At 39.5% G+C, this 14,089-nt stretch overlaps 1 protein-coding gene across 1 annotated transcript in view; it reads left to right on the forward strand.

The window, feature by feature from the left end:
• The window catches only part of NALCN (sodium leak channel, non-selective), a 250,382-nt gene that overhangs the window by 225,106 nt on the left and 11,187 nt on the right, over nucleotides 1–14,089 (forward strand). The window contains exons 30-38 of the mRNA XM_074815367.1: nucleotides 129–249; nucleotides 334–432; nucleotides 5,323–5,416; nucleotides 5,950–6,056; nucleotides 6,456–6,530; nucleotides 9,422–9,541; nucleotides 10,594–10,662; nucleotides 12,484–12,632; nucleotides 13,336–13,429. Coding sequence (XP_074671468.1) covers nucleotides 129–249; nucleotides 334–432; nucleotides 5,323–5,416; nucleotides 5,950–6,056; nucleotides 6,456–6,530; nucleotides 9,422–9,541; nucleotides 10,594–10,662; nucleotides 12,484–12,632; nucleotides 13,336–13,429 — 928 coding nt within the window. The remainder of the gene's footprint in view (nucleotides 1–128; nucleotides 250–333; nucleotides 433–5,322; nucleotides 5,417–5,949; nucleotides 6,057–6,455; nucleotides 6,531–9,421; nucleotides 9,542–10,593; nucleotides 10,663–12,483; nucleotides 12,633–13,335; nucleotides 13,430–14,089) is intronic.

Consider the following 14,089-nt stretch of genomic DNA (forward strand, 5'->3'; position numbering starts at 1 on the left):
CTTTGAATATTTTAAACGCATTCACACCAACTTTGCGAGGTATTTAAATGTTAGACTATGAACAATCAAGGTAACAAATAGAACAGCTTTATTGCTGAAGTTATACCTATTCATGTACTGCATTTCAGGGCAAATCCTCGGAATTTTAATTTTGACAATGTGGGAAATGCGATGCTGGCACTATTTGAAGTTCTTTCATTAAAAGGCTGGGTGGAAGTCAGAGATGTTATTATTCATCGCGTTGGGCCGGTAAGGAAACACATCAGAGTCTTTGAATTCTACAGCACATACTTTGATTTGTTTTAACTATTAATCTTACTTTTGTCTATTCAGATCCACGGAATCTACATTCATGTTTTTGTATTCCTTGGCTGCATGATTGGACTGACCCTTTTTGTTGGAGTTGTCATCGCTAATTTCAATGAAAACAAGGTACCAAGTGAGATGGCTTATTGTATGTAGAACTGGCTCCGTAAGAAACCTGAAACTAGTATTACACTGTCTACATTACCTGGCAGGTCTGCCTTTAAGACTGACTTGACAATCTTACATTCTACAAGCCTGCAAGTATGGCTTCAGACACACCTGATCCATATTTGCTACAAAACTCAAACCTGGGATGATAGCAATCCATCACACACTTTCAAAGCTGTATGAGTTTATTTACAATGCAGCCATGTTGCCAAATGGAGATTGAACCTAAAGCACAGTGTATTTACAGATGCTCCACGTTCTGCTGTTTTAGTTTGATGCAGGCCTACATGCAGCGGCAGGTAAAAATTTGTTAGGCTTGTATGTGTTACAACTAATGGATCTCATTAGAGGTCTGCCATTGCCATATTTCAGATCCAAAGTAAAGCTGTGTGGCTTTTTCCTGGCAAACAGCAGAGTACATTATAAAATTGTCCATCACTCAAGCAAAAAAGTAGCTAGTGTTCTAGGAAAAAAACTGCAGTTCACATGGGCTTTTTGGATTAGCCTGAAAAGTAGAAAAACCTGTCCCCAGATGAATTGTTGCAGAGCAGCTGATGTCTACACTTGTTAAAGATAGCATCCTCTGGATGGGACTGCTGCACACACACTGCACCACCCTTAATCTGACTTTTTTTGCTGAGCCTTTTGTGGTGCCCCTGTGGCACCAAGACATAATTACTAATTTTTTTCATCTTTCAGTTCAAAGTCCCAAAAATAATGAGATGTCTGTGTTGCAGCTAGCTAGAGTGATATTTTTGTCATTCATGGCACTGGAGAGAAAGGGTGACTGTGTGCTCTGGGGCTTGGAGATGCAAGACAACCCAGAGTGCTAGTGCTGGAGACAAACTGGGTGCCGGCCATGGCCCTACCATGGCCCTCACCCAAACTCTGTAGCAAACACAACTGTTGAGTTTGCCCTTCAAGGAAACCACTTGACTCCTCCTGGAAGGGATCTGAGCAGCACACTACTGTGTGTCCAATGTGGGCAAGCAAGGCATCATGAAATCAAGTCAAGCAGATTGCAAAACAAATAAATAACCTAAAACCTCTGCTGTTCAGAAGGTAGTTTTATATTTGCGTGACTTAAGTGTAATTTTGTCGAGATGAAGTGCAGTCATTCTTGTTAAAACACATCTGTTCTAGAGAACAAGGAGCAATATACTATTCATTTGTTTTCTTACTCACTAAATTTTAAATAGTGAATTAACAAAGCTGAAAATTCCCCATTATGAGAATTCCACTGGATTTTTATAGCTGCTTTTGCCCCTGTTCAGCTTTGTAATGTTACTTTTCCTTCAAATGTGTCAACCTTATACTGATGAATACAAAATATTTTTCAGCAAGTCTTGAAAAAAAATTAAGTCATTTAAATTATGGGTAATTAAAATATTATTTGAAATGTTAAAATTATTTTTGGTTTTCTTCTATAGCTGTGATGTATTTAACTATGTGAGTTTCTGTCGTGTACGTCATAGTTCATGAAACTCTATTGAGATGTTAGCTGAGCATTTCTATCATATAAGTTGTTTCTTCATTCCCCTTTACACTTTCTACACAGGTAAATTTCCTCAAAAACCTGTTCATAGGCAGGAGTACAGGCAAGAAGAAGAAATACCAGATTACAGAGTTCGCTCTTAAATAGCTTTTGATCATGGCTGATCAAACATCTTTCCTTTACCCCGTTGAAGTGTGGTGCATGTGGTGTTGAGGAGTGAGGAAGTGGTACATTTCCCCTTTGGTTTTGCGTGTGGTCTTGAATGTATCTGTCATGAATTCTGAGCCAGCTTTGTGGGCAATGGAGAATCATCAGGAGCCACTTGCTGCTCTGCGTTGCTTTGCTACACCGACACGCATCTACTTCTGCCATTGTCATAGAAAAAAAGGTACTGGAGGAGGTGGATCTTTGCTCTGACTAGTATGACTTTTATTATGCTTTTGTGACAATAGGCCCAATCTTACTAAGTGCTGTCAATCTCCTAGACAGTGTTTTTGCTCTTGGTTCCCACTCTTTCAATAGGAGTCACTCACAAGATTAAATTCACTGTTTCAGCCTGTCACCTGTAAAGGTTGTCTGTGAGATTTCTTTCACAAATTAGTGAGGTGTCATTAACTCATAACTCAGTATTCATCTGTGTAGTCAACTGTCAGCTATGGAATAAGGTGATCTGGGCCAACCCACAGGTTACTTTTGAAGTGATTTATCCAATATGAACATGAACAGGGGAAAAATACCCTTAATTATATGTGACTGTGTAGCAGATTCATATTTCATTCCGTCCTCCTAGATATGCCACTTTAAAGACACAGGACAGCTCAAACGCATGTGAAAAGTAAAAGTTTTTTTATGTTCACTGTGATTCAAAAGGAGAGGGAACAGGAAGGTGGGAACATGAGGCTTACAAGGATCATGAGCGCAGGAGATAACTAAACAATTCATTTTAGCCCGGATTACCCCTGCATGAGCTGCCAGTGTAAATGTGGAAGTCTGAGGTGTAGGGCCTGAATTAGGGTTCCCATTATTTTCAGAAAATTATCTGATTTTTACATTTATCATTTGGGGTGGTTTTCTCTGCTTGTACTTTCCTCAAACTACAGCCACCTTTTCAGCTATGATTGCTCTCCTCCCTCAATTCCATATCTGAGTACAGGGAAAGCGTTAGTCTGAACATCAAAAAAGCTACTCAATAGTAAAAGTTCCCTGTGAATTACACTGAACAGGCACATCATAAAATATTTCTGTTGAATTTACATGATACTAAAAATGCAGTCAGTATAAATCATTTATGTCATCTGGTTCAGCTTCTTCAGTTGTTTCTTAGTAACCTCAGGTAGCTGCTGTGGCATGTGATGTTTGTTTTTCTCTTTTTACTTGAATACTTGTTACTTTTTATGTATTTACTGTAGGGAAAAGAAAATGTCTTTAGATTTGAGTTGAAAAGATGAATATGTTAATTATGCAGTGGGGGGAAAAATCTCAGCCCAATCAATATTCGAGTAGAGTGAAGAAATACCCAGGAACTGAAAAAAATGTGAAATAAGATAGAGAGAAGGCTGACAACTAGTCCAGAAAGAAGAGAGCAAAACAGTCCACTGTGTGAAGTTAAGTTTCATCTTCTTAAAACTAGTTACTTGGCCAAGCTATTGGTGTTTTAAGTAGATGTTGGCTTTAGAACATTCATGGCTGATACATTGTTAGAGCAGTGCCAGGAGTTGTTGAGGAGGGTCAGAGTTGGACAATTACTGAATAAACTATTTTACGTAGGAATGAACAATTTTCTAAAAAAAAAAAAATAATAATAATATTTTCAGATATTATGTAGTATTTCATGTGAACTGTTGGCGCAGCAGGTGTGGAGACATTGGACTGGGAGGTACCACAGGGGGCTCTGGGCTGGTTCCTCAGCTGTCCCAGCAACAGGGCAGTAGCCCAAAGCATTCCACCACCACCCCATTTCACAACCCCCACCCATCACTTGTCACAGCTCCCAAGTGCCCCGTGTTCAGTTGGCAGTGAAGATGTGATCGACTCAAATATTATCTGGCAGTTTTGAGTTGAAGTCCAAATGCAAACACAGCTCCTTCAGCAGTAGTCCCACTCACGGGGCTCTGCTCAGTGGTCCCCTCATACTGATCCCACTGGTAGAGGTGGTAGTTTCTCAGCAGCAGAGCAACTTGGCATCACTATTCCTAAATTCTACAAAGGTCCACTTTTTTTGCCACGTTTTGTCTTGTTTGCAGTGGAAACTCTCCGAGAATATAAACCAGACACGCTCACTGCGGTGAATGAGTTGCCTTTTAATTTAAGCATTTTTAAATGGTATGGTTTGGGCCTGACTCAGGTAATAGGCATCCCTACATCTGTCGCTTTGTCCACATTGTGTTGGAAAGCACCTGCTCCCAAGGTGCCATCTGGGGACCAGCTCCATAAAGAGATTATGGCCACTGAGAGGGAGGAATCCTGACCTTATCAGTCACACAGCCAGTCACTGTTCCAGCATCTACACAAGCCAATGCCAAGGTGAGCCCCAAAGATCACACCAGCCCTCGCCCAGTTTGGTGCAGCTCCCTGCTGACTGGGGGAGCAGCCAAGTGTCTGGGAGACAGGCTTGTGACATTTACCTTGGAAAGGTCTCCCTTGTTTTTGTAACTCCAGACTTCTTCCATGAGATTTTACACTTCTCTGAAGTGATGAGGACCTCATTTTGTTTTGAAGGTCATTTTAAATAACATTGAATTCTGTCTGGGGTTTGCTTGTTTCTTCCTAAGTTATGAAAACACTTAGATTATCATCTACCACCGCCCACCCTAAAGATGTATTTCCACTTCTCCTTGTGCTTCCTTTGTGGAGGGCTCTTGTAGATTCATAGCATACTAGTATTTTATTTCAATTACACCCCAAGCAGAAGAGCTGTGGAGAGTGGGAGCGGTCTCCTGGAGGGCTCGTTCCCCCAGAAACTGTAGTGGTACTGACAAGCCGCAGGATATTCTGCGGCAAAGTCCGGACAAAATTGACCACTCTTTAAAACAGTGCTTCCTGGCAAATGATGTTCAGTCAAATGGAAGATCTCCTGCAGCGTTTCACTGCCCACACTGGGCTGCTGCTACAAAGAGCAACAACTGTGCCTGCTGAGTTGAGTCGCAGAAACTCACAGCTAATGCATCCAGAAATCCTCTTGAGTAACAGCTGATACTTTAGACTCCTTTACCCTAACAGTGTGTTATTTAAAGAGAGTTGCGTATGTAACTTTATTTCAGGCACCAAAGAGAATGTTGTTTTCATGTTTACAGCATTAAATGTTCTAGCTTTTATATGACAAAAGCTTTATACACTTCTCTTTGTTTATTAAGGGGACAGCTTTACTGACTGTAGATCAGAGACGATGGGAAGATCTGAAAAGCAGACTGAAGATAGCACAACCTCTTCATCTCCCACCTCGTCCGGGTATCAAAGATATTTTGATTTTATTCATGTTGAGCCCTAGTGTTCATAATTCCCCAGGAGTCTGCAATTCAAATTAAAATTGTAATCGTGAGGCCACTAGGAGGTTGTGCATAAGTTAATATGGAAACAGGCTCCAACTACAGATCTCTGCATAAGGCTATTAAAATCAACCCAAAAAAAGGTTGTGCTTCGATGGTTTTAGGATAAGCCTTAATGAAGAAATGAATTTCTAGATGAAAAATATTTGCAGTTGGCTGTTAATGATATGAATGGAATGTATTAACCTGACAGCAGTTGAATGATGCACTTGCCCTACAAGTACCAAAGCCTTCATGCAACACTGGTATTCAGTATTTGAAATTATATGTTCTGAAGCTCTATTTGATATGGAAAATTGTAGCAGAAAATTAGAAATGTATTTTGAAACTGGTAAAGGATTATTTTGCCACTAATGAACATGGATAATATGTCAAGAAATAGGGGGAAAATACCACTGTGTATTTTAATTCTCCTCCTCAAACTTTCTTTTTCAGATAACGACGGCTTTAGAGCTAAGATGTACGATATAACTCAGCATCCATTTTTTAAGAGAACTATTGCCGTACTTGTTCTGGCCCAGTCTGTGTTGTTATCAGTTAAGGTAATTGTGTTTCTTTTAAGCGTTTCATTGTAGTACAGCATGTCTTGCACGTTTCCTAACACCAGTTAACGATCAGTTGAGCCATTACTGTGATGAATGTACAGAAACATGATTTCTAGATACAGCAATCTCAGTTGGCACAGATCACTGTAGATTAATTGTAATTTTTGGAGCTGAGTCAATTTCTGCCTTTTTGTAGACTGGTCCACTGTTTTTGATTTCCGGTTAAGCTGTAAATCCATGAGAGAAGAATATACAAAGATGCCGTTCTTGTCTGAGTATATTTTAAAGTGAAATCTATTCATTAACAAAACCTGCAAGAAATGTTAAGGCAGTGAAGAGGCATTTAGTTCTGTTTAAGAGCTACTCTTCTATGAATGGATTTTGTTTGCATTTCAGTGGGATGCTGCCGATCCGGTGACTGTGCCTTTAGCAACAATGTCTGTTGTTTTCACGTTCATTTTTGTCCTTGAGGTAAAGTAATATATTTTATGACTTCTTGAGATTAAGACTAGTAGGTATAGATTTAATTTTGTCTTTAGGGACGTTGTCTCATTCTTCACAACGGTTTTTATTTCTGAACATGTACATTTGGGACTCTCCATGACACTTGTCTTTAAACATGTGTTGTAGGAATTAACTTTTAATTTGTTATAGTCATACTTCACCAGCTTGAGCTTTGTGTCCTTTTATATATATTCAACTCTGAGCATTTCAACGTGTGTTTTGGTGAACCCAGTGAACTCTTTTCTTGCAGAACATCTCAGATTAAATTCACTCGCTACAACACAAAGTGTGTGTTGTATCACGGAAGTTCTGCTTGATCCATTCATTTATATTTTGCCTGGTGTGTTAATCCCCACTATTCTGTACCTGTGTCATCATCAAACCTCTCTCAGTTTTGTGTTGTTTTTTTAAAGTATCATATTTCATTTTAATACCTTTTAATAAGCTGTGTCAAATTCCAGTACTGTCTATATTTTGTTGCACAGATCTGGACCCTGTGCAGTAACAGTTCTCTATCTGTGAGAAAATTGTGATCGCAAGCAACCGTGCGAGGTGTAATAAGCCTGTTTTCATAAGATTGGAATCTAAGGACTTAAACACATTTTAAAAAGCATTTTTTTTTAATGTATAAGGATATCCGTAGTGTCACAAAGCACACATTTATGAGGTTAAAGAAGATGCTTCCTCCGTGGTTAGGTTAGTACATAATTCTTTTATAAGTTTGTGGTTGAGTATTTTTCTTTTCAGTCCCCTCTGAATAGCTGATACTGACCACTGTCAGAAACAGCAGTCTAGACTACATTTCCCACTGCTCTAATGCATTATGGCAGTTCCTGTGTTCCAGTGATAGGTTTTGCCAGCGGTGATGAATAAACAATGAAGTGAATACCTTGTAGAAGCTGTAGCTAGAGTATGTCCATGTTGTTGCTTTTTTTTTCCCTACCCAGGAGAAATGAGTATCTCTTGGGAGACTGAGCAAACACAGAAAAGTTTGATTTGTATCATACACAGACAGGTTTTAATTTACCTAGTAACTATGTCTTTAGAAATATTTTTTTCTCTTATCCTGCCAGGGGAAACAAACACACTTCTAGAATTTCAAAGGAACTTTGTCAGAGCCAAGAAAAATTTGTTGACTGTCTCACCAGGCAAGCTATCACACTGTGAGTGCACACAATTTATGGAGAGAGGAAGCAGCTTCCTGCCCAGGATCTTCCCTAATGCAGGGTTACAGAGTCTGCAATGTACGTGGTTGACTACCACTAGCAGGCATGGTCCATGAGGAAGGCCAAGGCTTTCTGCATAGCTAATGGCCCTGTGTCCAGTCTAAGGATTCAGTTTTAACCTCTACTGCTCACATCAGTATGTGTGGTATAGAAGAATAGGAAGAACTCGGAGACCTCACTTTTACCACGCTGATGATCACAGAATAAAGTGAGATGTGATTATTTATTTGCACGGTGTGGTATTCAGTTCAAGACTATAAACACCTGAACTTAGGTGTTTAAATTCTACACGTGAGGTAGGTGTTTAAGCTGTCACTGTGATCAAGGGAGAGGTAGGGTGAGATTCAGTTGCCTAAATAACTGAAGGCATCAAAAGCTTTTTTGGGTACCCTGGCTGATCTCCCCTTACCTCCACTAACCGCTACAGAAGGTCAAGGATGTTTACCCGCTCCCTGTCAGCCCCATGCATCTAGCTCCAATATTCTAGGGCATCTCAGCTGTCTGGATAGAAGGAGGCAAGATACTTTCAGTTACCTCGAATGATAATTAGAGATTCAGAGACCATATTCTTCATTTTGTAGTCAGACTTCAGAAAACATTATATGAAAAAAACCAACTGGAAAATCAGCCTTTTACCTCAGACTAGCATCCTTTGTATACGGTTTAGATTTCAGAATGTAAAGAATACTGCTAAGTGGCAGTGTTGCAAGGTAGGATGGAAAAAATCATGCAATGAATGCCTGACATTTATAGCCTTTATATAGTAACACTTGCTTTGAGGTTTAATACAAACTGTGTATGAGAAACTCTCCAGTGTTCCCTCTACATTCATCACCCTACATAAATATCTGTTAGCTGTTGTGACTATTTCTTATCAGTATCTATTCTTAAGCTTCCTGTCTGCACTTCTATTACCTGCATCGGAAATGTCAAGCACTTTGGCTGCTGTCTTTTACCAGGTACATTGTAAAATGTACAGCATTTGCTGTTCTTAGCTTTCATCTCTTATATGGTGCTGAGTACAGATGGTGCTGAGACTATTCCTTAAAGCAAGAAATATTTGCAGTATGAGAAATCTTTTTAATTAATTTGAACTGTAGGTGCTACAGAACACAATTAGATTCTTGAGTTCAAATGTGTGTATGTGATTTTAGCCTGCTTACAGACAGCTAGCTAGATACGATATTACTACCTCTTTTAGCTACATGTTATTGACATAATCATTTTCTAACTTCATGACTTGCTTAACTATAGGAAATCTTAAGCCCACATTCACCTCAGCAATCTATACATTAAGCATTCAGTCTGAGGTGGTCAGCTGCACTCCTTCCTTTGGTACTTGATGGAGAAAGAGAGACACTTCCAGAATACTGTTGATCCGCTGGTCTTGGTCGTGTGTGGTCTTCCAAAGAACCAGTTCTCCTCCACCTAAGGGAAGCTTATATGATCTGGTTAGTCTAGCAGCCTAACTTCTCCACATGGGAACAGGTAGCTGACAGGAAACCTGCCCTCAGTTGTTTTAAACTATTTGATAAGACGAACTCAATCAAACATTTCAGAGAATGGAAGAGGTTCTTATAGAAAGAAATAACCATTTCTTCAGTACAACTGAGAAATTGTTTTTATCTATAGGTCACAATGAAGATTATTGCCATGTCACCTTCTGGCTTCTGGCAAAGCAGAAGAAATCGGTATGATCTCTTGGTGACATCTCTTGGAGTTATATGGGTGATACTTCACTTTGCCTTACTGGTAAGATTTACAAAACACAGTTCCAGTGATTAAGCTTGATTTTATCTGTGAAGCACCAGCAGTAGGGTCACTGCGATACATCGAGATAAACCCTTGGGAGCTTAATAAGGCTGAAATATGGCTGAAACAAATTAAGCTTGATGCTAAGAAGAAGGAATTGTTGTCTTGAGGAATGATGAAGTACAAAAGTTGTCTTACTGATATGAGGTACAGTCTGTAAATGTGGTAGAAAACTAAAGTCTTTAGGAGGGATGTGAGTGAGGAGAGAAAGGAATCTGAAGAGACTGAGAGCTCTTGCCAACAGCAGTCTCTGGTGTATCAAGGAAGAAAGAGGCAATGCACAGAATCCAGTCAGGAGCAGAGAACTGGAAGAAGGCATAGATGCAAAAGTGCTGAACAATACAACCTGTCCCAAACCCAGCAGTGATTCTGGACCACTGGTTTTGCTTTAGGGGCTATGCTTAATGGAGAAGAGGGGAAGAAATCAGGTCTCCCTCCATCCCACCCCAGGTTTTAAATTTGACTTCACCCCTGGTTCCGTTATTTACAGGGGAAGGAAAAGGGATAGTTAATACTTGTCATCAGTCACAAGTTGTCAAAGTCACAACCCTACAATGACTGCGGGCTCCTCTCTTGCCTCCACCAAGCTCTGTTTGGAGGAAAGCCTGTCCTGTGTGACTAGTCATTTTGCCCTGACGTTCACAGTTTGCTCCCTGCTGCTGAGTAGCTTGGAAGACCTGAGGACTTTCTGTAAGCCAACAGCTGCCTAGACAAGTAGACTGGGGCTGCTGGACATAACTACTGCCCAGATAATAGAGGATTAAAGGTTTTTTGGTTTGATGTGTGGAGAGGTTGGGTTGGTGTTTTTGAAGTGGTAGACCGTCTTTGTTAGTTTCTTACTGCTCCACTGTTATTGAATTATTGGTGCTACTAGTTTATGAGTTCTTACTTCATATGGTGACTGCTTTACATTATTAAAAGACCAATTATCATGATCTTTCCATGAGATCTCTGGGGGACAATGTATTAAGTCTTCTGCGTTTCTGTTCCAGAATGCATACACATACATGATGGGGGCATGCGTAATTGTCTTCAGGTTTTTCTCGATTTGTGGGAAGCATGTAAGTATAAATTAGGAACTACAATCACTGCAGTGCTCATGTGTAGACTAAAGGACTAGTTGCTACACAACTCTAGTGCACATTCTGTAAGGCTCCATTTCATATGCAGAAAAAAAGGAGACTTCAAGCAGCAGTTTCCAATTTGACATGCTGTCGTTAAAATGTCAGGATTTTAGGTATATTGTGTATAATAGCACTACGTTATGGTTACTGGAAAAGCTGCATTTTTTTCAAAAAAAAAAGTGCAACTGTAATACCACACAGTTTTTTAAAAATGCTCTCTAAAACTCTGAACATACATTGTGCTATTTTCAGTCCTTGCCATTTCAGTGTGGTGTGATGTGCATGCTATTTACTTATTTTCTCTGCAAGACTAGTGGACTGGTGGATGATGCACTCATCTTGTTGTGATAGTGTTCTCTTATAGAAGTTTCTTCCTCCAGAGTGCAGGTCTGCATGTTGTGTCTCTACAATATATGTCTTATCACAGTAAGGGATTTATATTTGATTTAAAGGGGGCCAAGATATTCTTCTGGAAACATTGGCATGGCGACAAAGCAAGTCACTTCTAAAGTTTACATTTCTTTTGTGTTTGGATTTGCTCTGGTGTAATTGAGAGTTGGCTGGCAGAATAAGCATAAGCAGAGAACAAACACATTTGTTTAAGAAGTGGTGACACTGCATTCTTTTGCAGTAGAACTTCTTAGACTATCCAAACATTTTCTGTGAAGTCTGACATATTAAAGTAAATGTGATGAAAAAACTGCTGTACTAGGTTGTCAGGGTTAAGAACAGTAAGTCAGAGGGTTTGTTCAGTAAAGATAGAAAGTTTTCTTTCAATCAAACTACACAGAGCCTGTAGAGCCTTGGAAGTCAAATGAAAAATCCTTGCTTCTCCTATGCAGCCAGACCAAGTGATTGCCTTCAAAGCTTTCTGACTGATTCTAAAGTTTTTTCAAGGTTTTAACCTAGTCTGTTGTGCTTTCATGTTAGGACCTGTATCAGTTTCACTAATTTATCTGTTGTGATGCAATATGATCTCTAAAAATCAGCGTGAGTTATCAGTTTGGCATGATTCTAAAGAAAATTGCTACCCTCAGTCCCATTAAAGAGAATTTTCCATAGCATCCAAAGTGGTTAAGGGTGTTAGGAGGACAATCTAGAGCAATAACTTCCTCAAGAGTAAAATGTACAATATCCATGCATGGGAAAGTAATATCTATTACCTAGGCCTACAGCCTATGTAATTTCCAAAATCATGCTCTCTTCTTAAGTTTTTTGGCCAACTTGCATGAGAAGTTACTAGTTTAACCAAGCTGTGCTGATTTTAAGGAAATCCCCTTCTCTATACATCAACCCATTCCTTTAGGTAGGCTGCAATATCTGTGGTTTCCACCTAACAGTTAGCATCACTTTCAGATAAGCCCAGTTTACTGCACCGCTGTTCATGCAATGCTAATTTTGATACTTCTGGAGTATAGTCATCCTAGAATATTATAGTTAAGCTTATGTTGTATTATTGCTGTATTATCCTACACTGTATTACCTTATTTGTACACCTTGAGGAGCAACATCCTGACCTTGTAAATTAAGCTAATATGCTGATCTCCTTAACAAGTAAAAAGCACACTAAATTTCAGAGGAAGACACAAAATGTTCAGTTCCAATCAGATTCATAATGTACCATTTCACTGGGCTCACCCATGAACATGTATGTGTAAAGAATTCATTGTCAAAATGGCAGTTGCAGTAACTTTCTTTTCCCTTTTATCTCTGCTTTCCTGAATGGTGTCATGGATTGCTTTTTCTCTGTCCTGCCAGGTGACACTAAAAATGCTACTTCTGACTGTGGTTGTCAGCATGTACAAGAGTTTCTTCATCATAGTGGGAATGTTCTTACTGCTTCTTTGTTATGCTTTTGCTGGAGTGGTTTTATTTGGTACAGTGAAGTATGGAGAGAACATTAACAGGTACAGTATGTACTTACTGCCTCATGTTCTTTAAACAGCCTGAAAAAATCACATTCTTGCTAGGGAGAAGTTTATCAGTGGTAAAAACCAGACAAGTTCCCAGGTCTAGCTGAAGAGCTCTAAACAAAATTTCTGATAGGAGACACTGAGCCATCTTTCTAGTCCTTGTGCATTGGACCAAATGACCCTCGATCCAGCCCAGAGCAGACTGAGAGCTGTTCTTCATTATGCCAGCTGGAATGTGCTTCAAAGCAGCACTGTGCTAGCCACAAGCTGCTGAAACACAGTGTACCTACTACACCTTATTGGCATCCCCCAGGAACAGGATCCATATACCAGGCTGATATAGAGGGGGGGACACTTCTGTGAACTGGCAGTTAACTGGAGATTTCCCAATCAATAGCATCATCAGGCTTCAGGAAGAGAATGGAGACAGGAGATAGGATCTGGCTTTGAGTCTGCTTTAGCTCTTTGATAAAATGAGCCAAAACACTCAGACATGTGTCTGAGCTAAAGTTCAGTTATTATATCTTAAGTCATGGAATAAATAATTCAGTGAGCTCATTCAAATAATACTGTAACTATTTTTAGTTTAAAATAGTAGAACAGTAGAAAATGGAAATGGTTTGCATTTTTTCTTGCCAACGTTTTAGTTCTGGGACATGAAATGATCTCTCTCTCTCTCTCTTATTCTTTAAAACAGACACGCAAATTTTTCATCAGCTGGCAAGGCTATTACTGTACTCTTCAGAATAGTTACCGGAGAAGACTGGAACAAAATTATGCATGACTGCATGGTAAATACAATACTGTCGGAGATAAAGTAGGCAAGAAGCAGGAGACACCTTTGCATCGTAAAGTGTTTCCAGTATCTTGGCTTTGTACAGGGAATGTTGTGATTGCCTTTATCTCTTCAAGAGATATAATGTTCGCTAAACGTTAGAACATGAAACACAAACTGCAGTTCCAGTCATACACTCACAGTGTGATATTTCATAGGGCTAGGCTATTACATGATTTAAAAACAAAAATAAAAATATGTTTTCAAAATCAGAACTGCAGTAACTTGCTTTTCCACAGTTACCTCTGCTTTGACTGGGGCAAAGTGACTTAACAGATTAACTTTGTCGTTAATGTCTGCACTTTGGCTCATTCCATGTGAATGGTAGTCTTAATGACCTCAAAATTTGTCCTTGAACCTCTTTATTTTGCCCAAGTAAATTTCCATCTGTGGTTTCCACTGTGATGAAAATCATATTCCCTTCCTTTTTAAAAATAATGGGCAGGGAAGCTTTTTGAAAACCACCACATCTCAGAGCATCAACTTTCTTCTTCACAGTGGCATAATGCACAGTGTGCCTTGTGTGTGGTAGTGAGATCCACACCTAGGTGGTTTTTGTCATACCTTTCTGTGTCTTCTGATTTCTAACTACTAAAGGAACAACTAAAACCTGCCC

This window comes from Strix aluco, chromosome 2 (assembly GCF_031877795.1).
Source record: "Strix aluco isolate bStrAlu1 chromosome 2, bStrAlu1.hap1, whole genome shotgun sequence".
Lineage (NCBI taxonomy): Eukaryota > Metazoa > Chordata > Aves > Strigiformes > Strigidae > Strix > Strix aluco.